The following is a 27,886-nucleotide window of genomic DNA, read 5'->3' as shown; positions in this document are numbered from 1 at the left end:
ATATACAGTATGGAGATTAGATCTAAGATCTAATGATGTCACTTTATGTCATTGAGGTGTGACCATATATGGTTTCAAGTCCAACCACAGTGGTTGGACTTGAAACCATATATGGAGATCTAAGGGTCTCCATGATGTCACTTTATGTCATGAGGTGTGACCATATATGGGGGCGTCGTCCTACATCTGCATATATGGAGCCGGCCAGTCTGACCTCACTGACACCAGATTAATTATTTTTCCTCTATCATCTACGAACATATTTGACCCCCTATACAGCAGGTGCCAACTGCTCCGGTTCCATTTATTTATCTCTATTAAAAGCAGGATTTTCAAAGCCCTGTATCTCTAAAGCGTTGATCGCTGGTGAGCCGTCGGGTCGCGCATCCAATGATCGGATTTCATTTGTGACGTTGTCTCGCATGGCTCCGGACATGTAACCGTTTCTGACGAGAGCTTAATGCTAATGATCACTCCTCACGACAACAGCCCCCTCCTCCCTGATGCCCCTTAAATGAACCGGAGGCTCGTTACAATGGGAGCCTATGGCTGTGCTTATGCTACCCACCTAGCTGGACCCTGGATAGCCATACATGGTTTGACATACTAGATCTGAGCCGGCCAGCTACTCTACATCTGACCTCACTGACACCAGATTAATAGTTTAACCCATTCTGACCTGAGATCAGATTCTTAAAAAAAGCTATGTTTCTATGTCAGTCGTTCTTCGATTTCTCAAAAATAGCAGACCTACAAGCTCGTAGCTTGTAGATCTCCAAGAGGGGTTACCGCCCCAAAATGGGTCAACTTAACTCCTGCTTCTCAACTGTGCCATATTAAGAAGCTCTGTTGTTTCAGCGCGACCTCGCCCTTTAGGGCGTCTTACTGGTTTGCTTTGTATCCTCATGTCACTGGCTTCCATTGGAAATGAATGGCAGCCTACATGTAGCTTGAACACACGGCATCAGAGTTGTAGAGGTCCTTGACATATACAGTGTTTTTAGACCCACTGTCCTAACTAACCCCTTCCCTCTCTCTCTCTCTCTCTCTCTCTCTCTCTCTGTCACACAGCCATCGTGTGTTGCGCCACACGGTGTTCATCTGTGCGAGTCGCTCGCTGAGCGTGCGCGCCACGGCGTGTCGCAGTAACATTCCACCCGAGGAGACGGCGGTAGAGAGGACGGCGGGGGAGCGGACGGCGGTAGAGAGGACGGCGGGGGAGCGCACCAACGGCAGCATGCTGGTCTTCATCGACGTGGAGAACATCAACATGGTGAGGCTCTCAACCCACTCAGGACGGGAACCCCTTTTGGTTGTTTTAAAGCATTATGTTAAGCTTTAGCTGTTGGAAAAATAGCAGATCTACGAGCTCATAGATCTGCTGTTTTTCTTTTTGAATTGTGAAAATGTGTCGCAAATCTTTGAATATATATTATTTCAGAGCGAATATTTTTAACTCGGATCTTTTGCTTCTGGAGGGGTCCCTGAAACACACTTTTTTTTAGACGGTGGTCGGCGGCCAATTACATATATTTTTTGGGGGTCCTTGACGTGAAATAGTTTGAGAACCACTGACATAGAAACATAGGTTTTTATTCTGAAATACAATAAGTCTTAAGAACTGAGGCCAATTAAAAAGATGCCTTCTAAATCGGTAGTTCTCAAACTAGGACAAGGACTGTCATATATCCCAGCACATTTAAGCCAGTAGAAGGTAGAAGGTCTCATTGGTGCTCTAGTCTGCAGGGACAACTTGCATCAGAGAAAATAACAATACCTGCCCTGGACACGACAGGAGACACTGCAGTACCCACCTGCTCTGCACGTCACCAAAAAAAAGACTGTGGTTTCCTACTTCACTTTGTGTCTTTGTCCACCTCTTTGTCAATGTCTCTTTGTCTGTCTGTCTGTCTGTCAGAGTGAAGCAGGTGTCCGTGAGTTCCACATTGTCCAGGTGTCCAGCAGCAGTAGACACTGGAGGCTTCACAAGTGCATCAACCCCGCTGAGGACAAAGGTTTGACGTTCTCACAAAGAAAACACTCCACACTGGAGGCTGTGGCTCAGTGTGTACATGCCAAGCATGTACAACAACAGCATGATTGATTGATTTTTTCTCAGCCCCCATATATGGACTTACAGGACACTACATAAACAATGACAATAAACCCACATGACAGTTCACAAACAATTTCCAAATGAATACTAAACGTAACTAACTAAAGCACCCAAGCTTCTTTCATGGAAGATTACATAATGTGCATGGACCTACTTTGAAGAGATGAGATTGTCTTCTACTCCAGGCTCTAGAAACAAACTGTGCCGCCGTACTTCATGACTAAATAACCAACTCCAACTTCTGACCATCATCTTCCCAGAATAGCTCAGGTTTTTGTTGTTGCAGTATAGCTCAAATAATGGAACCCTCAATCATCAAAATCATCATTTTCCACATCATTCAGGTCACATGCATTACATAACCCATTCTGGGCGGGAACCCCTTTTGGTGTTAGCATTATGTTATGCTTTAGCTATTGAAAAATAGCAGATCTACAAGCTCATAGCACGCCACCGAGTGGCGCGCTATGAGCTTGTAGGTCAGCTATTTTTGAAAAATCGAAGAACGACTGATGTAGAAACATAGCTTTTTCAGAAAACTGTCATGTAGAAGATGTAGAAGACATTTTTAGAATCTGATCTCAGGTCAGAATGAAAACTGTCAGGATGTAGAAGACATTTTTAGAATCTGATCTCAGGTCAGAATGAAAACTGTCAGGATGTAGAAGACATTTTTAGAATCTGATCTCGGGTCAGAATGAAAACTGTCAGGATGTAGAAGACATTTTTAGAATCTGATCTCGGGTCAGGATGAAAACTGTCAGGATGTAGAAGACATTTTTAGAATCTGATCTCAGGTCAGAATGGGATAACGATTATTTATTCTCTTCTGGCACCGCTGAGAACCGACCTACTGTACCTCAATAGTTCTCAGCTGGGCACACGATGACAGCATATTCTGAAAGATTATAGATATTGGAGAGATCTGCCTCTCTGAAAATAGAAAAAGCCTCCTTTATCCAGGGGCCATTGTCTGCCTTTGTCCAGACCCCCAAAAGGATATGTGTTTGGCCGTGTACTGTAGATGAGTTTTTTGAGTGGTGCAACCACTCCAAGGAACAGCAATGTCTGTGTTGGTTCACCTATGTGACTACCTACAATCCTACATGTGACGTTAATGAGCACCAGTATGACTACCAGTAAGACGCGCAAACGCAGGAAGCGAACGCAGCTCGTACATATTTGGGTTTTGGACGTATAGCTGCTTTGGGGACTCCTTATATGGTTATGGCTGAGTCATGGTGACGTAACAGCGGGACAGACACTTGCATCAATCACAAACAAATCACTCAGCTCCATATATGGGCACAAAAGCGGGACAGACAGACACACAGACAGACATGATCTGCTAGGTCTCATAGTAAGTGCTCACTGCGTTCGCAATCACTGCGTTCGCAATCACTGCGTTCGCAATGAGTACCAGTTGTGCCAGAAACAGAGAGAGAGACAGTGCTGCACTGTTGCCTGCTAATGAGAGAGAGAGAGAGAGAGAGAGAGAGAGAGAGAGGAGGGGGGGGGGGGAGAGAGAGAGAGAGAGAGGGGAGTTGCACCACTCAGTTCACACAGGTGTGATTTTGTTATTTATTTATTCAGCATTTGAGCCACGGATCACCATTTGATGATATTTAGCCTCGGAGCCAAAACTAAAGAATATTTTGTTATCGTTGGATAAGATTGTGTCCACAATTCCATGCTGATGCTGTATTGATGTGGTACCATTAGATATAACAGGCAAACATTGATCCAAATAACAATAAAATAACAATGCATTCTCTATTTAGACTCCTTCGTATTAAGTAATGCAGATGTTTCACAATAATTTAGTTTTTACACATTTTACACGCTAAGGTCCATTTGGCTGGTTTCCAGCTTTCCAGAGCTTGTGACTAAAGGATAGCTACAAAACATTTTTTTTTCTTTTTTTACTTTAAAGTAAGGGTTTTGGATTATCTCTGCTGTCGGGCAGAAACGAGCTAACAACTAAATGTAAAAAATGTCAGGAAATGGAGAAAACATATTTAAAGACAAAGCAATACTGGTTCATTAAGTTGTTGTTGTTGTGACTTTATATATTATATATTGTCAATTTCTTGCATGAGAGGGGGAGAGGTGGTGGAGTTATTATTATTATAATAATAATAATATCTGGGACTTATATAGCGCTTTTCATGACACTCAAAGACGCTTTGTGTTGGGGCCAGGGGGGGAACAAGAAAAAGGACAATGTCATTGTAAAAAAACAATTAAAATAATAAAACCAATAAAACAGTGCATGCAACAAGTTTTAAAAACACATCAGCTTGGAAATGCGATTGTGAACATGTGGGTTTTCAGTGCGGTTTTGAAGGTAGGAAGTGAGGGGGCATCTCGGATGTGTTTGGGGAGAGCGTTCCAGAGGGTAGGGGGCGGGGCGGCCACAGAGAAGGCCCTGTCGCCCCAGGATTTGCGTTTGATGTTAGCTGGTTTTGTCAGAAGCACTTTGGAATGCTTTTCATTGCTTCAATATATAAAAAAAGGTTACCTGAACGGATGTTTAAGAAGTAGTGGCTCCTGAGGCACAGTTATTTTGAAGCGTCATGAACCCCCCCCCCCCCCCCCCCCCCCTTGTCCTCTACTTAACCTCCTCTCTTCTCTCCTCCAGACTGGAAACTGAGCAGCAGAGAAAAATCCAAGCTATGTTTCAGGGCCACGCAATGCAACCCCCACCAAGGTAGTGTACTCGGCCTGCCATTATTTACTACTAGTATTGTTTTCTTAGTGATTTCTATCAATTACTTTTTATATTCATGAAATAACCAAGAAGCGTGTTTTTTTTTCTTGTTTTTTTTTTTTACATTTTAAAACATTTATCAACGATTCGATTTACTACTTAAACTAAAATTCGTATTTGTGGGAAAGCTTTTGCGGAAAATAGCCAATGGACAAGCTCTCACAACGTGAACACTTTGTGAGCTTGTGGATCGGCTATTTGCAGCCCCTGTATATAGCGAGCCCGTCTCGCTATTTTCAGTAATTTGGGGATTTTAAAAACAATGCCTATAATGTTGTGTTGAAAATAGGGATTAATTATTAAACCGTGCACCAAGCACAAAGCCTGGTGTGATAGACATTGTGTTCTAGTGACATGGGGTTTGTAAATCTGTGTTCTCTGTCTCATTCATTCCCCAGCTACCTCGGGCACCACAGACAAATACACCTTTGCAGACCTGAGTCTGGGAACGGAACAGGTACGATTTAGCAAAGACAAAAGAAATGATGTCTTTTTGTCCGAACGTCTTTTTCATGAGCTGCTTTCTCCAATGTGCTCAGTGAAATGCACGCGTAAGAAGTCAAATCAACATGAAAAGCAACAATATGTACTTAAAAAGGCTGCTATCCAGAACACTTTTTATGAATAAAACCAATATTCTGTATGTTAATACATTATTAACACTTTTTTACAATTTTATTTATACATTTTCAGGTTTAAAGACAAGACATACTTTACAAACATATACACACATATACACACAAACCCTTCCCACCCCCCCCCCATTCAAAGGAAAGAAAAATAAAAAAGAATTATAATACACTTGAAATGCACTGAAACAAAAACAAAACATACACAAATGAAAATACTATGCAATAGATCACAGTTAAGAGTTTTAGAAAATAAAACATTCATGTGCATACATACTTCAGCCATGATAGGTGAGGAAAAAAACGGTTGCCACATTCTGTCGAATACTTTCCTTTTCTAGAGAAACGTCATATCTTATCGTTTCCATTTGCAGCAGGTTGGTCAATTCTGCCAGCCATACATTAAAAGAGGGTACTTCCACTCCACTTAACCTCCCATTAAAAAGTTACGCACGTTAATTGATGTAGAGTAGCTTCTCTCTCTCGTTCAGGAGTTCCACCAGTTCTATTTTAGGTGCATTAATGATGCATTAATGACGGGGCCTCGGAAGGATGTGATTTACATAATTGATGATGTGTTGGAAACGAATATATATATATATATATAAGTCACTTCCGCTGAGGCGGTTCATTGATATGCTAACAAAGCAAGGCCAATAATTATAATATATAATAAGCCTCCTGCTGCTTTAAAAGCCTTGAAAGACTATACTAATGATGCTGCTGCTTTAAAAGCCTTGAAAGACTACTAATGATGTTCTACTTTGTGAGTGCGTTTGTTTCTGATGACAACGCATGGATTCAAAGCTCTCAGTCATTTGTATTCCATAGAAGTCAGCATGTCTTCAGCACGTCTGAACTTGGTCATACAAACATTTTCACTGGAGAGATTTTATTTGTCTTTAGTCCAACGCTAACCGTGCGTCGTCCTTCTCCCTCAGATCATCAGCTCTTCCACGCCGTGTGCAGATTTCTTCTTCCGGCATTACGCGGCGGCAGCGGCGAGGAGGGCGCTCGGCGCTCTAGCGCCCCCGCAGGCCAGGAGTCGGTGGCCGGAGGCGGCGTTGGCCGATGTCGCCGCCGTGGTCAGGAAGTGTAACGACCTGGACCTGGACATCATCGTCCTCTGGAAGGTAAGGACTCTGTGTGTGTGTGTATCTTATAACTTCAGAGATGTCTGTCACGAATTTGTCTCTGTGCTCGCATCTCAGCGCCTGGACCAATTGGGCTGAATTAGCATTTTGCACACGATCACGGGCATTGATCGCTAGCTTATGCACGCCGCCGTGAAGCCCCTTTATCTCTTTCCCAAATTGTATTCTGCTCATTAGCTTTTTGTTGTGCCCATCTCAATCTCCAAAGCTGTCTAAATCTCTAAAACATTGAACTCTTGAACAAAGCCAATTTTGAATGACTTCCTTTAGTGAATGTACTTCAAGCTTCCCTGCGTTGGCTGATCTGAGCACGCGGGAGGGTTTGTCGGGTCCGATCAGACTTGCAAGATATAGGAGTGCCATTCCTTTGGTTGCTTTGAAGGCCAGGATCAGAGTTTTGTACTCTGTGCGGGCAGCGACTAGGAGCCAATGGAGGGAGCGGAGAAGGGGGAGGGGCAGTGACCAGGAGCCAATGGAGGGAGCGGAGAAGTGGGGAGACATGTGAGAATATTGGCTGGTTGAAGACCAAGCGAGCTGCGGTATTCTGGATTCATTGGAGAGGCTTAAGTCTAAGTGCGCATGCATGCAGTAGGCCAGTAAGAAGAGGGTAATATTAATAATTAATTGTATTTCTATTGCACTTTTCATTCACAAGTAATCCCAGAGTGCTACATGGTTAAAAACACATACTGTAATCAATCATACAGTAGAGTAGAAGGATAAAAGCAGGGTTATTAAAACAAGTCCAGCACAAAAAGGACATTGCTGACGTCGGACACACAACAGTTCTACACGAAAAGGCCTTCCGAAATTAATTTCAGTCCTGTTTTAAAAGAAACCAGGTTCTGCGGTATTGTGCGTAGATTGGTATTTTGAACCTCGGGTAGGAATCTAATTGCAGATCTGAGGGTGGAGGTTTTTTTTGGAGGGTTGATTAGTTTCTGTAGGCAGGGAGGGAGCATGTGTTCCCTCCGTCAGAATGCTTGTCTCTGTGTGTGTCCAGTGTCCCACGTCTCCAGGCATACGCTCTGTCAGAACTCTTGTCTCTATGTCTCCAGGCGTACGCTCTGTCAGAACTCTTGTCTCTGTGTCTCCAGGCGTACACTCTGTCAGAACTCTTGTCTCTGTGTCTCCAGGCGTACGTGGTGGAGGACAACAAACAGCTCATTCTAGAAGGACAGCTTCATGTGGCTCTACAGACCATCGGCAAAGAGGCCTGCTCACTGTCTCAGAAAGAGGTACGCACGCGCACACACACACACACACACACACACACACACACACACACACACACACACACAGAGAGAGACATAGGCACGCGCACACAAAACATACATTTTGAAAGAAGGCAGACAGCGATGTATCTTTGCCCACTGACGTGTGTTTTCCATGCTGGGCATGTTGCGCCAGACAACAGCAACTTGCCCAAGTGTGCCCAAAATGTGCTGACCTCATCACATTTGTGCTGATTTGTCACATTTGTCATGACGTCTATGGTAGTTTTTAGCCCAAGGAGTGTTTTTTGTGCAAAACTAATGCTTGGAATGGATTCAGAATCATGAAAACCCCCTAGTTTGACATGTCACATAGGGGGTAAGCATAAGGAAAGTTTGACAATTTCTGACAATTTTGCCTGCCATAGGATGTTAATGGTAGGGTCACAAGAAACCCCTATAAAAAAATGCCCAATAGTGACAGCCGGTCAGCAAGTGGAATCATGAATGTATGTATATAGACAATATTTTATGCCAATAAAAAATACTATATACAAAATGTCCCACTTTAAACAATAGAAGCCTGTCGGCTGCCGGACTATTATCTCTGTATTTATTTGTTCGTAAATTAACACCTACTTATTTTTATTATTATACTACAGCGTCACACAGAAGCATCAAAACGTTGCATATCTGCACGCCTTTGATCTTGGCGATCTGCTACTTTTTATGCTTTTAACTTTTACTAACTTTTTACTAACAAACTAACAATTTTGGACAATTTTGGTTTCCACCCGACAGAACGGTATCATTATGTACAGTTCAATAAATGGTCTTTTGTTCAAACGGCACAATGTAGCTAAATATAACCACGGGGGGAAATGATAGCCTTTCTTTCTTTCACATCTTGAAATAATGTGTTAATTAGGAACCCTTATAAATTCTATGAAGATGTAGCCTCTTATTCAGGTTATTTCAAAAGTGCAATGTATGAATTTCACATGACCATACCGGTGTGGGCCATAAATAATACATTTTAGGAAGGAAGCCGTGGGCCATTAGATAAGGCTGCTCTATGCTCATACCTTCAAATTCATCATAAGGTTGTTTTTTTTGTTTGTTTTTTCACCTGAAGACCAAAGCCTTAGTTTGTATCTTTTCTCGTGGTTGTCGTCTGCGACTATATAACACGCCAGGCTTCCGGGATACGGTTATATGTCTCTGTGCGGTGGAAAACCTCATATGTCCGAAATGGTTTGAGGATTCAAATTTTAAAAAATGGCAAAAGTAGCAGATCTACAAGCTCAAAATGTGTCGCTTGGTGCTGCGCTTTGCGCTTGTATATCTGATACTTTTGATGCCGTTGTGTGACACTGTAGTATGATCAAGCGGCCGGGGCGTTAATTTACGAGAAAACACACAAAACGCCAGAATATGGAGATAAGAGGTTTCTGCCCGCCGACATCGACGGCTTGCTCCGTCAGAGCCGTAGAAGCAACGTGTCGTCGTTGTTGACGGGTAGAGTTCGACCTTGAGATGGAGATTACTGCTCAGCCAGCTGGATGACTGTGTGAACATGAAATAACTCCTCATTACGAGACGCCGTTGTTTGCTCAACTAGACGGCTAGGATCAATATCCAATATCCTCCAATAATTAGACAAATTATCCCCTGACGGACATGCACTCCTGTTTCTCTTTCACCTGCGTTTCCAAATGAGTTGACGTAATGAGAGAGAGAGAGAGAGAGAGAGAGAGAGAGCTAGAGTGAGTCTGTCTGTCTTTCTGTGATGGTGGAAAAACAAAAATGCAGGTGGAAGAATATATATTCTTTCAGAGCGAGTGTTTTCAACTCAAAACTTTGCTTCTGGGGTCACTGGAACAACATATTTTCAGATGGAGGTCTGCGGTTGAAACACAGATAATTCTGGGGGTCCTTGACATGAAAAAGGTTGAGCACCACATAGAAACATAGGGTTTTTGAGAACTTTTTTAAAATATTTTGTCAGCTCTAGATGGGTTAAAGCACCCTATATATACAGTATTTTTTTTGTCTCGCCACAAACGGGTTCATACTTCATACATACATTATCATTAAGGGGAAGGATCATTTCCTCTTCCTTGGTCCTGCTGAAAGGTGGATTCTCTTGAGTTTTCTGTTTTAAAAGATGCAAGCGATCTCCATTAAGTGTCCCATTGGCTTAGAGGCAGCCAACCGTGTCCCATTGGCCTAGAGGCAGCCAATCATGAAAAAGTGTCCACTACGCTCGTGTCCAAGTTGCCATAGGAGCAACGTTTGGAACTATAGCCCATAGGCACCCGCTTTGGAACTATAGCCCATAGGCACCTGCTTTGGAACTATAGCCCATAGGCACCCGCTTTGTCTCAATGGGATAGTTCCAACGTTTGGAACTATAGCCCAAAGCCACCCGCTTTGGAACTATAGCCCATAGGCACCTGCTTTGGAACTGTAGCCCATAGGCACCCGCTTTGGAACTATAGCCCATAGGCACCCGCTTTGTCTCAATGGGATAGTTCCAACGTTTGGAACTATAGCCCAAAGGCACCAGCTTTGGAACTATAGCCCATAGGCACCTGCTTTGGAACTGTAGCCCATAGGCACCCACTTTGGAACTATAGCCCATAGGCACCTGCTTTGGAACTGTAGCCCATAGGCACCTGCTTTGGAACTATAGCTCATAGGCACCCGCTTTGTCTCAATGGGATAGTTCCAACGTTTGGAACTATAGCCCAAAGGCACCAGCTTTGCAGCGAGATCAAAGCGTGTCACTACTCTCCTACTCTGGATCAGCTCTGCAAGCTGATAAAAAATAAAATGCTAAACCCAACACGTGTTGAAAAACTAAGTTATAACAAAAAAAAGCTGGCAGTGGCTAAACGCAGACCAGACGTCAATGAGGGTTTTTTTTCTTTCTTTTTTTTTTTGCACAAATTATGACATTTTCAAAGGGCACTTTTAAGTTGTCATGTGCATGGTGACATGACCCTGAACCTGGTGTCCCTTTTTAGGAGACAAGACACAATGTTCCCACAATGTTCACATAGTGTACTACTACTTCCACCAGAAACCTATTTTCTCTCCTAAATTAATGCACTTTCTTCAGGGCTTTGCAACCTTTTTCATATCAAGGTCCATTATTTCTTTTTGAGCCACGGACCACCATTTGATGAGATTTTGCCTCTCGGGGCCCAAAAAAACATTTTGTCGACATTTTGTAGAATCTGGTCTCAGATCTTAATGGCTTCGAAAAAGGACTGGCGGTAATATGGCATGATATCCATTCGTCATTGAGTCTTCTCTTTGTGCAGAGGAGGCTTGGCAGCCAGGAACAGAACACTACACTACCCATGGCCTCATTTCCTTGTCATTTTATGATAAATCAAGTTCAAGGTTGGCCGTGCGCACACAGTACGGCACACTGCACAACTCAAACCAGTCGGTAGTTCTCATTAACCCATTTAGGCCTGACGTCGAAATTAAAGAAATGTCATTTTTTAAATGTCATTTTTTAATGAAAAACATCATGTTTCAGTGGTTCTCAATATTTCATGTCAAGGACCCCCAAAAATATATGCAATTGGCCGCCGACCCCCATCTGAAAATGTGTTGTTTCTCCCAGAAGCAAAGATTTGAGTTAAAAACGTTCGCTCTGAAAGAGTATATATTCAAAGCTTTGCACCACATGTTCATGATTTTTCAAAAATAGCAGACCTACAAGCTCGTAGCGTGCCACTCGGTGGCGCGCTATGAGCTTGTAGATTTGCTATTTTTCAATAGCTAAATTATAACATAATGTTTAAAACACTTCCCGCCCCAAAATGGGTTAAACCTTTTAATTTCAAGGACTCCCTTTCAAGGATCTCCACATCTTTTATTGCACCTGCCTGTAGAAGGGGAATGGGTCTCTGAAATATTGGATTTATTTATTACAGGTCTAGAAGTGAATGTAGAGTTTAATAACAGAACCCGTGTAAAATATATACAAGCGTGGAAAGAAGAAATGTGTTTAACCTACAGTAGAAAAAAGTCAGAGGTCACTGTGCGCACAGATGCGTTGTGGCATTTTGCCATTACACATCGAAACAGGAAGATAGATATAGGGGTGTTGCTGAGGAGGACAGGATAATGTGAATACTGTGATCTGAACGAGATGGAGAATGAAATCCTTTTTATTTTATTTTGTCCTCTGTATCATGATCTGAGAGTACAGTACACACCCCTGTGTGTGAGAGTGGGGCATTGGTTGATTTTTGTTTTCTCCGTGTTTTCGATTTTTCAGACCAGTCTGAAGCGAGTGGTGCAACAGGTACTCTAAACGGACATATAGTCACATAGGTTGGGACATGGGGACAAAGCTGTTCCTTGGAGTGGTTGCGCCACTCAAAAACCACTGTCTTACTGTCTCACGCCGGAGAGGGGGTCATTTGGGTCTGAATGTCCCTGCACTGAATGGGGAATGACTGCTCTATAATATTAATTTTTCCCCACCGGCGTTGGTGGTCTCTCTTATCACTGCTCCCATTTTGTTGTGCAATCGTGGTCGTGTGTTGGCTGCCGCTGCATGCTTGCCTCTCGGAAAAACAACGATCATTCTGGCGATATAGCCAACCGCAGTAACTGTCTCTACTCTAACTAGTCTCAACTCTCCATCTCCAATATTGTCCCCCCCACTTTATACGTCCTGAGAGGGCTAGACGGCGCCACACTAGTAATGCAAATGTGTGTGTGCATGTGCGTGCAGCCGTGCACACCTGACCCTGGTTTGACAGAAGATCGTCCCTCTCTGAACATTAACTCTGGCTCCATGTTAATATTCCCATCACATCTGCAGCTGGTATAGGCTCTATGCACACGGAATAACTCTTCCTACTGTTAGCGATGATGATACTAATAAAGGCTCTGTTCCATTCTGGTCAAATGGAGTCAGTGGTAATGATGCTAATGAAGGCTCTGTTCCGTTCTGTCACACAGAGTCAGTGGTAATGATGCTAATGAAGGCTCTGTTCCATTCTGGTCAAACGGAGTCGGTGTTAATGATGCTAATGAAGGCTCTGTTCCATTCTGGTCAAACGGAGTCGGTGTTAATGATGCTAATGAAGGCTCTGTTCCATTCTGGTCAAACGGAGTCGGTGTTAATGATGCTAATGAAGGCTCTGTTCCATTCTGGTCAAACGGAGTCGGTGTTAATGATGCTAATGAAGGCTCTGTTCCATTCTGGTCAAACGGAGTCGGTGTTAATGATGCTAATGAAGGCTCTGTTCCATTCTGGTCACACAGAGTCAGTGGTAATGATGCTAATGAAGGCTCTGTTCCGTTCTGTCACACAGAGTCAGTGGTAATGATGCTAATGAAGGCTCTGTTCCATTCTGGTCAAATGGAGTCAGTGGTAATGATGCTAATGAAGGCTCTGTTCCATTCTGGTCAAACGGAGTCGGTGTTAATGATGCTAATGAAGGCTCTGTTCCATTCTGGTCAAACGGAGTCGGTGTTAATGATGCTAATGAAGGCTCTGTTCCATTCTGGTCACACAGAGTCAGTGGTAATGATGCTAATGAAGGCTCTGTTCCGTTCTGTCACACAGAGTCAGTGGTAATGATGCTAATGAAGGCTCTGTTCCATTCTGGTCAAACGGAGTCGGTGTTAATGATGCTAATGAAGGCTCTGTTCCATTCTGGTCAAACGGAGTCGGTGTTAATGATGCTAATGAAGGCTCTGTTCCATTCTGGTCACACAGAGTCAGTGGTAATGATGCTAATGAAGGCTCTGTTCCGTTCTGTCACACAGAGTCAGTGGTAATGATGCTAATGAAGGCTCTGTTCCGTTCTGGTCAAACGGAGTCGGTGTTAATGATGCTAATGAAGGCTCTGTTCCATTCTGGTCACACAGAGTCAGTGGTAATGATGCTAATGAAGGCTCTGTTCCGTTCTGTCACACAGAGTCAGTGGTAATGATGCTAATGAAGGCTCTGTTCCGTTCTGTCACACAGAGTCAGTGGTAATGATGCTAATGAAGGCTCTGTTCCATTCTGGTCAAACGGAGTCGGTGTTAATGATGCTAATGAAGGCTCTGTTCCATTCTGGTCAAACGGAGTCGGTGTTAATGATGCTAATGAAGGCTCTGTTCCATTCTGGTCACACAGAGTCAGTGGTAATGATGCTAATGAAGGCTCTGTTCCATTCTGGTCACACAGAGTCAGTGGTAATGATGCTAATGAAGGCTCTGTTCCGTTCTGTCACACAGAGTCAGTGGTAATGATGCTAATGAAGACTCTGTTCCGTTCTGGTCAAATGGAGTCAGTGGTAATGATGCTAATGAAGGCTCTGTTCCATTCTGGTCAAACGGAGTCGGTGTTAATGATGCTAATGAAGGCTCTGTTCCATTCTGGTCAAACAGAGTCGGTGTTAATGATGCTAATGAAGTCTCTGTTCCATTCTGGTCAATTTGAGTCAGTGGTAATGATGCTAATGAAGTCTCTGTTCCATTCTGGTCAAACTGAGTCAGTGTTAATGATGCTAATGAAGGCTCTGTTCCATTCTGGTCAAACAGAGACAGGGTGCTGTTGTTGTGCATCGTACATATTCTTATTATGTACGTTCTGTTTGAACTGTGCAAAATGTCCATATTACTGTACAGTACATACGGTGCACGTGTGTCCATATTACAGTACATATACGGTGCACGTGTGACAGGGACGTATGCCTCTGTTCAGTACAGGAAGGAACATGCGTCTCGGTTCACTCCCCTACGTTGCAGCCCGTCCTACACTGTGGCTGCCGCATGCCATGTGGAAGTCATTACAGACACCACTCGCGCTGTTGCAAATAGGTACATATACACGTGTGTGCATGTGTGTTGTTTACTGTGTGTGTGTGCGTGCGTGTGTGCGCGCGCAGAAGCGTTTGCTGATGATTATCGACATACACATGTTACTCTGAAATGCTCATGTGAGTCTAAAAATAACTCCCATCATGGATGACATCACCTGCATCCTGGCCACTTCGCTAACACACACACACACACACACACACACACACACACACACACACACAGTAAACAACACGCATGTACACGTGTATATGTACCTATTTGCAACAGCGCGAGTGCATTCAGAGTGTCTAAGTAAGGACTTCCACATGCCAGTGGTTGCCATGCAGTCCGCCTATTATTAGAAATATTTGGAGCTTGTTTTTCTTTGAAGTTGCTTGTAAATATTGGCGGTTGCGGTCTTCTTTTGTGTGGGTGGGTGGTGGGTTGCTTTTTTGGGCTTGTTTTCTAATATTAAATTAACATTTTCATGAAGCTGTCACGGAGCGCTCCTTCATTCACAACTTATGATGAAAGGGCCCTTCCTTCTCTCATCCCTGTGTGCGTGTGTGTGTGCGCGCATGCTCACGTGTGTGTGTGTGTGTGTGTGTGTGTGTGTGTGTGTGTGTGTGTGTGTGTGTGCGCGCATGTTCTTGCTCTGCACGTGCTGTGTATGACGCCTTTGTCCCCTCATTGTCGTCTTCCCACTCTTAAACCTGTGCGTCTCAGCCTGTGGGCCACGAGGGTATCGCAAATTGGCCCCTCGAGTAATCGGACAAAAGACTTTAAAAGTAATAATATAGCATTAATATTACAAATAAATAAGAAACTTAACGTTTTACGTCCATTTAATTGATCGTTAAAACCTGACCACTTGGCCTGGGCCGGCCTAGCGATCCAGGCACCTCCGCTGGTAATCCTCTGCAGCACTTGGCACCTTCCCAGTCAACAGGAATGCCACTGCAGAGGGAGAGGTGACTCAACTTCAAATCAATAAATACATTTAAAACAATTAGTATCCTTCAGCAATGCATTTCAGTTACAGTATCAAGAAATAGAACATACACTTTTACAACTTGAACTGCCACTTCCAAGCCGGCTAATTGATGATAATTAATTGGAAGCAGGTGTAGTAAAGTTTATGCCATGTCCCCCCACCAATTAGGTTGTAACAAATAATGTGCTTTTAATGTACAGGAGGCTCAGGAAATGGTGCTGCTCAAGTTTAAGCCGGAGCTTCCTCCTCCCATGAGCAGACCCTCCATGGAGCAGCTGTCCCACCTCATCAAGAGCAACCTGAACTACCCCGAGACCTACACCCACCCCTTCACCACCCAGAGGTAACACTCACCCCTTCACCACCCAGAGGTAACACTCACCCCTTCACCACCCAGAGGTAACACTCACCCCTTCACCACCCAGAGGTAACACTCACCCCTTCACCACCCAGAGGTAACACTCACCCCTTCACCACCCAGAGGTAACACTCACCCCTTCACCACCCAGAGGTAACACTCACCCCTTCACCACCCAGAGGTAACACCCACCCCTTCACCACCCAGAGGTAACACTCACCCCTTCACCACCCAGAGGTAACACTCATAATGTCAGTAAAGACGGCATGCAAGCGTGCACCTGGGGATTTTGGCTGTTTCTTACATGGACTACATGGTGGCAACAGCGCTAAAATGAGGTAATTGTAACGCTAATTTATCAAATCCCTGGCTACCTGTGCAAAGGTAAATTAATCTCGTTATCTCGGGCATGGCTCCAGAGGAGTTAAGTTAGAACACATCTTTATCTCTACATTCTGAGTTCTTACTCCATATTCATATGAAACTGCCTGCCCAGTGCCCACCACTGCTGCGGAGGTCGAATCCACAGCACACCACTGTTTGTGGGGACATTTGGTCCTCACAAGCATAGTAATACACAAACATACATTCATGGTATATGAAATGTAAAAACCTGGCCTTATGAAACATGGATATGCTGATTATGGATTCCATTTTCCCTCTGTTTTGTGTGTGTGTGTGTGTGTGTGTGTGTGTGTGTGTGTGTGTGTGTGTGTGTGTGTGTGTGTGTGCGTGTGCGCCTTCCTCCTCAGCCTCTGTGTGGTTCCAGTGAGTCTCACGCTGTCCAACTGTTCCTCGCTGCAAGTCGATGTCGTCATTGACTTGCGACACAAAACATCCAGGTAAATAAAGTGGTTATGATGACGTACAGTATATCTATGATGATGTACAGCATATCTTGGACTCTCTCAGCGGGTCAAACTCAGACAATAGAGACACAAACACCAAGAAACCTCAATATTTCCCCTGGGAAAAAAGATAAGAGGTTTCTGTCGGGAATGATTGTTAACCCATTCTGACCTGAGATCAGATTCTAAAAATGTCTTTTTGAAAATGACATTTTTCTGTCAGTCGTTCTTCAGTTCTTCATGTTCACAACAAGTCATAATAACGAAACACAATAGCCAAGAATGTTCCCAGCAGCACGTATGATGAAGACTGTATGTGGCACACAGCTGTACATGTACTGTTCAAACCCACTACAAAGAAGGTTTACACAACACACTATTTAAAACCCACAGAGGGGACTAAATCAATAAAGCAGGGGGGACAAAATTATGTTGTTTTCTTTTTAGTCTAGATAAAAAAAAATGTCTAAGGAGTTGGCTTCTCTAACCACTGGAAGGTGAGCGTTCCAGAGACCGGGCGACACGACCTGTGAATGCTCTGCCCCCAGAGCATTATTGATTTATTGGACATTGTGACCGTCGAAGTATTGGGAAAGAAATGTTGTATTCATTCATTTGTTCTTATTTTTTACCCTCAAATGTCACACACACACACACACACACACACACACACACACACACACACACACACACACACACACACACACACATGCCAGTGTAACTGACGAACGCCATGATGACAAATGCTACCTTTTAGTCAGAATAACTTCCAAAAACATCTAAGTGTACTTAACTTTAATCCTCTGCGATTGGCTGGTGAATTATTGAAGTATTTGGCCTTTTGTATTTTGGGCTTCCGTAACCAATAGCGGCGGCCGGCCCAATGCTCAGCCTGCCTCTGGTCATCAGTATTGTCTATCTATGTCACTGGTTCTCAACCAGTGGTCCTTGGGGGGACCACACGCACGACAATTTCACGGGACCACGCCCGTAAAAGTAGGCTCGCTCCTCAATTTCTCAGCACGTCCAAAATAAACGCAAGCCTCTCATTAAAATGTAATTACTAGGCGCTCCCCGTCTGAAAAGGCCTTAACACCAGAAGTGGAGCTTTTCAAAGTCTTTCTCAACCGTCGGGTTTTGTATACATTCTCTTATTAAGCAGGCAGCTTTTTGTTTCGCTTGTAAGCTATTCAGGACCTGAATAGCTTTTTTCAGGAAGGTATGATATGCGTGGTGCATCAATCAGCTGTTTGACTTTTGAATACAGTATAAGAAAATACATGAAACAGCATCGTTTTTCCCCCATCTCATCATTGCCATTCATGTTTCTTGTTAATGACTATTAATAACCATAAAGTAATCTCCTAGTCCTTACATAATAGTTTAGCAGAGACTGAAGTTGGAAAGGCTGTGCCCAGTACGGCAGTGCCTACTGTGTCTTGTGTGTCAGCGGGCAGCGCAGGCAGTAGTGGATATGCGCTAAACGCATGCATGTTAATTAATTTATTAATTTATTGGCTGAATCTGTAGGGCCTTTTGATTTGGTGAAGCGCCAGGGCCTTGAGAGGGGTTGATCCGTCACTGGTCCTATGTACAACAAAACGAAACACTATATGCCTACTGTATGTATGCCTGTGAGGGGAAGAAAAAAGAAGTTGGTGTGATCGAAGGGAGACCATTTCCTGTCCAGTTGGCCTGCTGAAAGGTGGATTTTCAGGCCTGTTTTAACGGATGCCAGTGATCTGCATTGTTTTGAGGGAAGGGGTCAGGGCATTCCACTCTTGGGTGGCAGTGCTGTAGAAGAATAATGTACTCCACTACTTTATTGAATTTTATAAGTGGGTGGTACCAGTGTAGTGGTTTGTTGGTGTAAGTGCTGGGGGGTGCCAGTCTGAAGACAAAAACGTGTTAAATTATAACAACTCAAGAATGGTGCAGCACCAGTACCTACCCTAGGGGGACGCGGGGAGGACATGCAAACTCCACCACAGGGCCCTTTGGAAGAGAATGTTCTTTGATTTACTCTTTTGATCACCTCTGCTGCCCTCTCTCTCCCTGTCTCCCTCCAGCAGTGAGGAGCTCCACTGATCACCTCTCCTTCTCTCTCTCTGTCTCCCTGTCTCCCTCCAGCAGTGAAGAACACCACGCATCTTTCCCTAACCCTCTGCTGCTCTCTCTCCCTCTCTCTCTCTCTGTCTCCCTCCAGCACTGAGGAGCACCCTGTAACCCTGTCTCTCTGTCTCCCTGTCTCCCTCCAGCAGTGAGGAGCTCCCTGTAACCCTGTCTCTCTGTCTCCCTGTCTCCCTCCAGCAGTGAGGAGCTCCCTGTAACCCTGTCTCTCTGTCTCCCTGTCTCCCTCCAGCAGTGAGGAGCACCCTGTAACCCTGTCTCTCTGTCTCTCTGTCTCCCTCCAGCAGTGAGGAGCTCCCTGTAACCCTGTCTCTCTGTCTTCCTCCAGCAGTGAGGAGCTCCCTGTAACCCTGTTTCTCTGTCTCCCTCCAGCAGTGAGGAGCTCTCTGTAACACTCTCTCGCTGTCTCCTCCAGCAGTGAGGAGCTCTCTGTAACACTCTCTCTGTCTCCCTGTCTCCTCCAGCAGTGAGGAGCTCCCTGTAACCCTGTCTCTGTCTCCCTCCAGCAGTGAGGAGCTCCCTGTAACACTCTCTCTCTGTCTCCCTGTCTCCTCCAGCAGTGAGGAGCTCTCTGTAACACTCTCTCTCTGTCTCCCTGTCTCCTCCAGCAGTGAGGAGCACCCTGTAACCCTGTCTCTCTGTCTCCCTCCAGCAGTGAGGAGCTCCCTGTAACCCTGTCTCTCTGTCTCCCTCCAGCAGTGAGGAGCTCCCTGTAACCCTGTCTCTCTGTCTCCCTCCAGCAGTGAGGAGCACCCTGTAACCCTGTCTCTCTCTCTCTCTGTCTCCCTCCAGCAGTGAGGAGCTCCCTGTAACACTCTCTCTCTGTCTCCCTCCAGCAGTGAGGAGCTCCCTGTAACCCTGTCTCTCTGTCTCCCTGTCTCCCTCCAGCAGTGAGGAGCACCCTGTAACCCTGTCTCCCTGTCTCCCTCCAGCAGTGAGGAGCTCCACGCGTCCTTCACGTGGCTGGGCCAGACGCAGTACAAGCTCCCCCTGAAGCCCCAGGAAGTGACCCGGCTGGCGCTGCGCGCCTGCTTCCTGCAGGCGGGCGTGTACAACCTGGGCACGCCGCGCGTCTTCGCCAGGCTGGCCCAGCAGGGCGGCGCTAACACCACCGCCACCGGCAGTGAGAGCAGCCTACAGATCTCCAGTCCGGCGCTCATTGTCATCAACAGCGCCTGAAAAGAATAAAAACATCCGCCGCCGCCGCAAGTCCATGAACTCTTGGTCCTTCTGGGACTTCATAATGTGGGCCATTTATTATTTTTGGGGCGCGTGCCGTAAAAACAAATGGCCGATCTACAAGCTCCGTGAGCGTGTAGATCTCGACGCTGCCGGGGCAGAAACATCCTGTCTCCGTGTTCTAACTTTTTGTGCGTGTTTTTGTAAATGAACGCCCTACTGGATCATAGTACAGCGTTACGCAGAAACAGCAGATCTACAAGCTCAAAACGCGCCACGTTATGAGCTTGTAGATCTGCTGCTTTAGCCGTTTTTTCCCTGAAAAGTAACCGTTTTGGAGATGGGAGGTTTCCACCCGATGGAGACGATATGCTATTTTTTTTAAATATATATATATATAATGAATCAGACCTCGGTGCTGTTGGTTTTCTGTCCTAACCGGACGTGATAATGGGGCCCTGTGCTTGGCGGCCATATTGGCACCACATTTGGAGTGTTGATGACCAAAATAAATAGTGTTAATGTTACTTCCTTAATGGGTGTTACCAATGATTGGGGTTGTGTTTCGTTTTCTCTATGGACAAACGGCTACACTAAATGGAACTAATGGAGTCTATTTGTATCAAAAAAGGAATATTACCTGGACACTTCAAAAGAGAATACCCACAACTTGGGTGAAGCGGTTGGACCTTTCTTTTTGACCATAATTTGTATCATTGGTCACACCTGTTAAGTGAGTAACATTACTCTCAACATTCATGCCAATATGGCTGCCACACAAAGGGCCCATTGTAGTCCAGCATTATCGGGGTCCCACAGGGCTTAGGATGGGGATCCAGTGATATTTGCAGATACCAAGAAGGAACCCAGGCTTTGTTTTCAGGATAACTACAGTCCCTGTTGTCCTGTGCCCCTGGCCTTCACTACAACAGGAGCTCCCACAGATGTGACTCCACCCCCCCCCATTCTCTTGACTTAATAATTAATATATTCAATACTGGAACGGCGTGGGAAAAGCAGTACTCTTTTTTTTTGTACCCTGTGATGAATTGTGGAAAAAGCTTTAGTGAAAGCTCCTGAAGTTCAAGTGGAAGAGTGAATGTTGGGAGACGTGTCAAGGCTCGTCGGATGCAAGCAGTCAGGAGGTTTTAACGGAACTCGCCGGTCGGTCGGTCGGTGTCGGAGCGGTCAAGCTGAGCCTCGAGGAGCTCCATCCCGGTGACTTACGAAATGGCGTCAGCCAGGGTTACCTTCCCACCATTACAACCTCCATCAATTAATGTATTCTCTCTAGCCTCCCCCCCAAGGCACATAAACATCTCAAACAGAAGCTTGGACTTGACATTCTTTTTCTTTTTCGATTTTTGTCACTATACAGGTAAACGTTTCTAGCATGGACGACTATTGCTACGGTGGCAACTTGTCACTTAAATAATTCTCTAAGTCTCTAAGTCTTATGCCTTGTTTTTGTTTTGTCTTCCTACGGTTGGAAGGACTTCCCTGGTTGTTGCCGGCTGTCGTGTGACAGACGCAGACAGTTTGTTTTACTGGGCGGGTGGTTATCCTGGAGGGACGGCGCCCCACTGTCAAAACCTCCTCCTCCGCGCTCCGCTAGTCCTGCAGAACCTGACGATGGATGGATGTATCATACTTCATCGCAAACCGACGGCGTCGCTCGCCGATAAGAACTGGGATCACCAAATGGAGACCCCGGTTCTTGTCAGCAAGCGACACCAGAGTATTAATTGGTGGTGAAAGGCCTGACTTTGAAGAAACCATACTGCCCAGTACACCGCTCCCTTTGTGTGTGTGTGTGTGTGTGTGTGTGTGTGTGTGTGTGTGTGTGTGTGTGTGTGTGTGTGTGTGTGTGCGTGTGTGTGTGTCCTTTCAATAATTGGTGTCCACCAACGCACGCATTTAATTTTCTACAGACGACCTGATCAAAAGCATTATCTGCATCCCCGTCGCCCCGCCCCCCCTCCCCCTTTGTGATCCAACCTCGTGATGATGATCATCCATATGTTGTATTTACTCCACTGCTTTTTTCTGAAAATTGTGTATTATATTTATAACAAATTGAGTGTAAATAGAAATATTAAACACACAACAAAACAAAAAGGATGTTAACCAATGATATGAAGTCTTAACTTAATGAAGTGCGGAGAAAAAGAGTTTGTGGGATGTGAGGTTAGAATGTCTTCAACAATGAGTTTGTGACTTTGTGGGGGGAGGGGGGGGGGACTGCAAACTTTATGGAATGATTTGCTTCATCACCAGGACTCCTCCATTACATTGTATTTGCTGTACAGTGTATTTAAACTATTAGGAAACCCTTGCTTTTATATTAAATACAGTACATTGATACGGTGAGTTTTGTGTGTGAAGCCGAGGACTTTTGACCACTTTCAACTATAGGTTGGTTGATTGAATCTAGTTTGCAAAAAGTACGGAGGTACAGTTATACAATGATGCTAAATATGATAACGCAAACGTCCTGAGGGCTTGTTTACATTGTGGTCAATTAATCAAGACAAAGACAAGAAGTACTGGTGACAGTAATAGGTCATGTAATGTATATTTACAGAAAAACAGTTTGCGGTGTAACTCCTTTTGGCGAGTTAAAAGAGATGCAATTTCAAGATGCAACCTAACACACACACGCACATATTAACTGTACAGTAGAGGGACCCCCACACGGTAACTGTCATTTCTCAACCGTTTTGGACATGGGTCGGCTCGTCTGAACCGGCCTGGCCCCATGGGTGCATTCCTGGGGGTCTGGATGTTCCGGAGACCCCCACATGGTAACTCTCATTTCTCTACCGTTTCAGACGTGGGGTGGCTCGCAGGAACAGGGTCCTGTGAGTCTGGAACTTCCGGGGACCCCCACATGGAGTTGCAACACTCACTTTTGATTTTCTTGTAATTATGGAAGAAGGTAGGGCCCGCACACCATTTTTTTTTGGTAAAGAATTACTTTATTGAATTAACAAACGTTTCGAGTATACTGACTTGATGAAGATCTATCAAGATTGTTAATTCAATAAAGTAATTATTTAGCAAAAGAATGGTGTGCTACTTCCTTCCATAATTGCCTTATTGGCCCTGCACCCACTGTTGAGGTGTGTGTAAATAGGTATGCTCTGATCTTTTCTTGTAAACATATAGTCACCCACTTTAACCGAGAAGCCACCGGCCTTGCTGATTACTATTACTATTTGATCCAAAGAGAATGGATGGATTTCCCGGGTTTATAATGATAGTTATCAGCGAGCCAGGTGCAGATTATACCGAGTTCAAAGCTATAAGATCCTTTTCAACATGCAATTTGAGACCATCAGGGCTGAGTCATCCGCAAACAGGAACAAAATGCAGTCACAAGATAATTCACTGTCTATTAGCTTCCTCTTCCCAGAACAACGAGCTCCTCTTCAGAGAGTCCCGTTGTGCTTTATGGCTAGATGCTCAGAGCGACAGACAGGTTGCACCGGTCTTGATCTGTCCAGTGCATAAGCCTACATTTTAAAATAAGTGTTTGGGGTTTCTTTCAGTGGTCCATAAATACTGAATAGTAAAACACATTACAAATGTGGCCTCTCTACTGTCTCCACCTGGTGCCGGGGTGCCTGATTGAGGGGAAAGGAACTGGTTGGAATAACGTGTTCCTTAGGGCTGTATTTTGTGTGTCTTAAGTACCAGGTATTATTACTTAACTTAAGACCTGGAGGCGTGATCAATGCCATTTGGCTATTCTGAGTGGCCAAAGAGCATTGACCACGCCTCCAGGTCTTAAGTTAAGTAATAAGACCTGGTACTTATTAAGACACACAAAATACAGCTCACTATGTCCTATCGGGGAAGTTCTTCCCCCCCCCCCTGTCAGGTGATAAGAAGCGGTCTGCTCACTCCTCATGCATTGAAGGAAGCATGAGCTCAGTTCGGGGCTCTCCCCAGGTTGGCAGAGGAAGAGTATAGCGCCCAGGATTACAGTTTAGGCAATTATTGACACCTGCAAATTCGTGGGATAGACATTTAGAGAGGAAGAAAAAGGTTGTGTAGTGAGGTAGACCGATATTTATCTGTGGTTCTCAAACTCTTTCGTGCACACACTTTAATCTACTTTTGTCACTTTTATTTATTTATTTTTTAATGTTCTATTGTTTTATTAGAATATAACAGTAAAGGAAAGTCTGCCGGGACACACGAGAATGAGATTTTTATTTTTCGTCTCATGTTTGCCATTGACAAAAGAGAAATTAGGTCATATTTCCGTCAAATATGACGCACATTAGTACAAAATGTAATTGAGTACAAAAGTATTGGCTTCAAAATGTATAGGCCTACTTTAAAAGCACCAAGCTACTATAATTATGGTCCTGCTTGTCCTTCAATGCAGAACATGCAGGCCTTCGCACAACAACATTTAAAAGTTGTACTCTGATACTGTTTTATCAGAGAATGGAGGTGCGCGTTTGTTCCAACACAGTATATGTTTCCTTTGTGAATGATGTACTGTAGATTATTGAATTCATAAAGCGGGCGGGCAAATATATCTTCCATAACTTTTCATATATGAACCTTTTCATATATGTAAAGCCTTTACATAATATGAAAAGGTTCATATATGTAAAGGTATGAAATAATGAAACCGCTGTGCTGTGGCGAACGGAAGGTTATAGGTGAGTCAGACTCATTCACAATTTCACATATAAGAAGCCATGCAGCGAACCTCCTCAAGCATCAAGAAGATCCGATGCCAGACTCTGCAGAGGCGGTGAGAGAGAAGCAGGCTGATATGTGTCTCTCTCTATAATCTGCTTCAGCTGGCATCTTCCGCTGTTTGTTTTTTTTTCTCCCCCGAGCGTACATTCAACTAAGGAATCTTAGCCTGGACACACGCGCGCCCACACACGCACACACTTCGAAGGTCGAATGCTCCACGGCGTGCCTCTCTCTCTCTCTGCTGCAGCTCCATTCATTCATCCATCCAGACAGACGACATCTCCTGTCCCACCAAGAAACAACAACCTTGCGGTAGGTGACATGTTTGTTGCTGTGTGTGTGCGGGTTCAGGCGCTCTCCGTGGTGCTGATGTATTTATTATGAGCCGGTTGTAGGAGCTATCCATGGTGCTGATGACCACACTTGTCAAACTACGGTTGCTGCGCATTTCCCGTTTTAGAATGGAGCTTGTGTTTATGGGAACTTTTCGTTGCTGTCGGGGCAGAGTTCATATGTAGCCTATAGTTCATATCTTAACTTTTTTTTCCCCTCCTTGATCATACTACAGCGTCACACAAAAAGTAGCAGATCTAGCTTTCCAGCTTGCAGATCTGCTACTTTTGCTGTTTTCATTTTGAATCCTGAAAAGTAGTCAGTTTTGTACCCGACAGAGAAGATAGGCTATGTTATTACAACTGTAGATTGATCGATTGATTACTTTAAGTTCAGAGGATTACAGTTTAATTGGTAACCTACAGTTACCAATTTACAGTTTAATTGGTAACCTATTTTCCTCAAATAATCCCTCAAAGCCATGCAGTACCAGTGTGAGCATAATGTTAGTGTTAATGTATTCAACCAATCAAAAACGGTCTTATGATGGTTGAAGACCACATGACTTGGTTTTAGACATCTGTTTACTTGCAACTTAAATCGTTACCAAACCTAGTAAGTTTATTTTGTTTCGGTGTTCAGGTAACACTTCAAATACTACTACCTATAATAATGTCAGTTAAAGTTACAGCAATTGGAACATCATTGTTTGAGACTACTAATGGCCTATTACTGAACTTTTTAGAGAGCCAAGTTGTCAACCTTGCAATAGTGAACGATGGTTTGGTTTGGCGGATTACAGATATTGGCCAATTGTGGAAATTAAATAAAGTTATGTATGAATTAGGCGCCAAGAGATTAGAATAATAACAACTTTGGAAAATGAACACGTTGGATGTGAACACAGTTCACCTTGATATATCTTTATACTCTCTGCTGTCTGTCTCTCCTACACTGTCTCCCTCTCAGCTTCCCTACTGTCTGTCTCTCCTACTGTCTGTCTCTCCTACATTGTCTCCCTCTCAGCTTTCCTACTGTCTGTCTCTCCTATACTGTCCATCTCTCCTACACTGTCTCCCTCTCTGCTTTCCTACTGTCTGTCTCTCCTACACTGTCTGTCTCTCAGCTTTCCTACTGTCTGTCTCTCCTATACTGTCCATCTCTCCTACACTGTCTCCCTCTCTGCTTTCCTACTGTCTGTCTCTCCTACACTGTCTGTCTCTCAGCTTTCCTACTGTCTGTCTCTCCTACACTGTCTCCCTCTCAGCTTTCCTACTGTCTGTCTCTCCTACACTGTCTCCCTCTCAGCTTTCCTACTGTCCGTCTCTTCTACACTGTCTCCCTCTCAGCTTTGCTACTGTCTGTCTCTCCTATACTGTCCATCTCTCCTACACTGTCTCCCTCTCAGCTTCCCTACGGTCTGTCTCTCCTACACTGTCTCCCTCTCAGCTGTCCTATATCTGTCTCTCCTACACTGTCTCCCTCTCAGCTTTCCTACTGTCCGTCTCTCCTACACTGTCTCCCTCTCAGCTTTCCTACTGTCTGTCTCTCCTACACTGTCTCCCTCTCAGCTTTCCTACTGTCCGTCTCTTCTACACTGTCTCCCTCTCAGCTTTGCTACTGTCTGTCTCTCCTATACTGTCCATCTCTCCTACACTGTCTCCCTCTCAGCTTCCCTACGGTCTGTCTCTCCTACACTGTCTCCCTCTCAGCTTTCCTACTGTCTGTCTCTCCTACACTGTCTCCCTCTCAGCTTTCCTACTGTCCGTCTCTCCTACACTGTCTCCCTCTCAGCTTTCCTACTGTCCGTCTCTCCTACACTGTCTCCCTCTCAGCTTTCCTACTGTCCGTCTCTCCTACACTGTCTCCCTCTCAGTTTTCCTACTCCGCCTGGCTGTCTCTCCTATATGCTCTTAAAGCTAATGTGCCGTACCATGGCTTCTCATGGAAGAGCCCATGTCTTATTCATACTCTCTCCTCTGCATTGCTCGCATGTTTCTGTGTCAGCAATGTTCCAATTCATGTCATTTCCTGAGTATACTCAACGACCGTACCTGTAGTCAAAGTATAGATACTGCCCTGCATGGTCAAATATCTCCGCACTATTCATGAAATTACTGGGGGGGGGGGAAACGTTTCATTTGTTTTTCATTAATAATTTTTCCTTTTTTGGCAATGTTTTTGCCAATTAAATGTTTTAGCTAGCAAACTAAATGGGTCCCAACCCAGTGTTTGAGAAACAGTGCTCCAGGCTAATGTGAATATAGGTTGAGAAAGTCTAAGGGCCCTATTTTCATGTGCCTTCCCCCGATCTGATTTGGTGTGGCTTATTATAGCCAGGCTACATAGAGCCCATTTAGACTAATATATACCGCGACAGAGTTGTGTGATATTCGTCTGGCTTATTAGCCAGGCTAGTGAGCTTGTAGATTGGCTATTGGAACGATTAAAAACATTTTCAAAATAGTTTAGGGATAAGGGGTTTAAAATACACTGAAAATAGGGCCCTCAATTTATCAGAGAGAGAGAGAGAGAGAGAGAGAGAGACATAACACATGCTGTCCATGGTTCTATATAGTAACTGGTAGTAGCCTATAGTATAGTCCCCTTG

The 27,886-nt window shown here is 44.5% G+C and overlaps 1 protein-coding gene across 3 annotated transcripts in view; it reads left to right on the top strand.

The window, feature by feature from the left end:
- The window catches only part of trappc8 (trafficking protein particle complex subunit 8), a 64,147-nt gene extending 42,028 nt beyond the window's left edge, over positions 1-22,119 (top strand). For all 3 annotated transcript variants that reach the window (XM_080769507.1, XM_080769506.1, XM_080769505.1), the window contains 9 exons: positions 1,072-1,273; positions 1,919-2,015; positions 4,758-4,826; positions 5,285-5,343; positions 6,457-6,648; positions 7,806-7,907; positions 15,906-16,048; positions 16,816-16,905; positions 19,974-22,119. In XM_080769507.1, the coding sequence (XP_080625633.1) occupies positions 1,072-1,273; positions 1,919-2,015; positions 4,758-4,826; positions 5,285-5,343; positions 6,457-6,648; positions 7,806-7,907; positions 15,906-16,048; positions 16,816-16,905; positions 19,974-20,220 (1,201 nt within the window). In that variant the 3' untranslated portion in view covers positions 20,221-22,119. The remainder of the gene's footprint in view (positions 1-1,071; positions 1,274-1,918; positions 2,016-4,757; positions 4,827-5,284; positions 5,344-6,456; positions 6,649-7,805; positions 7,908-15,905; positions 16,049-16,815; positions 16,906-19,973) is intronic.
- Positions 22,120-27,886: the final 5,767 nt, after the last annotated feature.

This window comes from Protomyctophum bolini (assembly GCF_963924005.1).
Source record: "Protomyctophum bolini genome assembly, chromosome: 8".
In the NCBI taxonomy this organism is placed as follows: Eukaryota; Metazoa; Chordata; class Actinopteri; order Myctophiformes; family Myctophidae; genus Protomyctophum; species Protomyctophum bolini.
The sequence above is the reverse complement of the archived record's forward strand: the minus strand, read 5'-3'. Positions and strand labels throughout refer to the sequence as shown.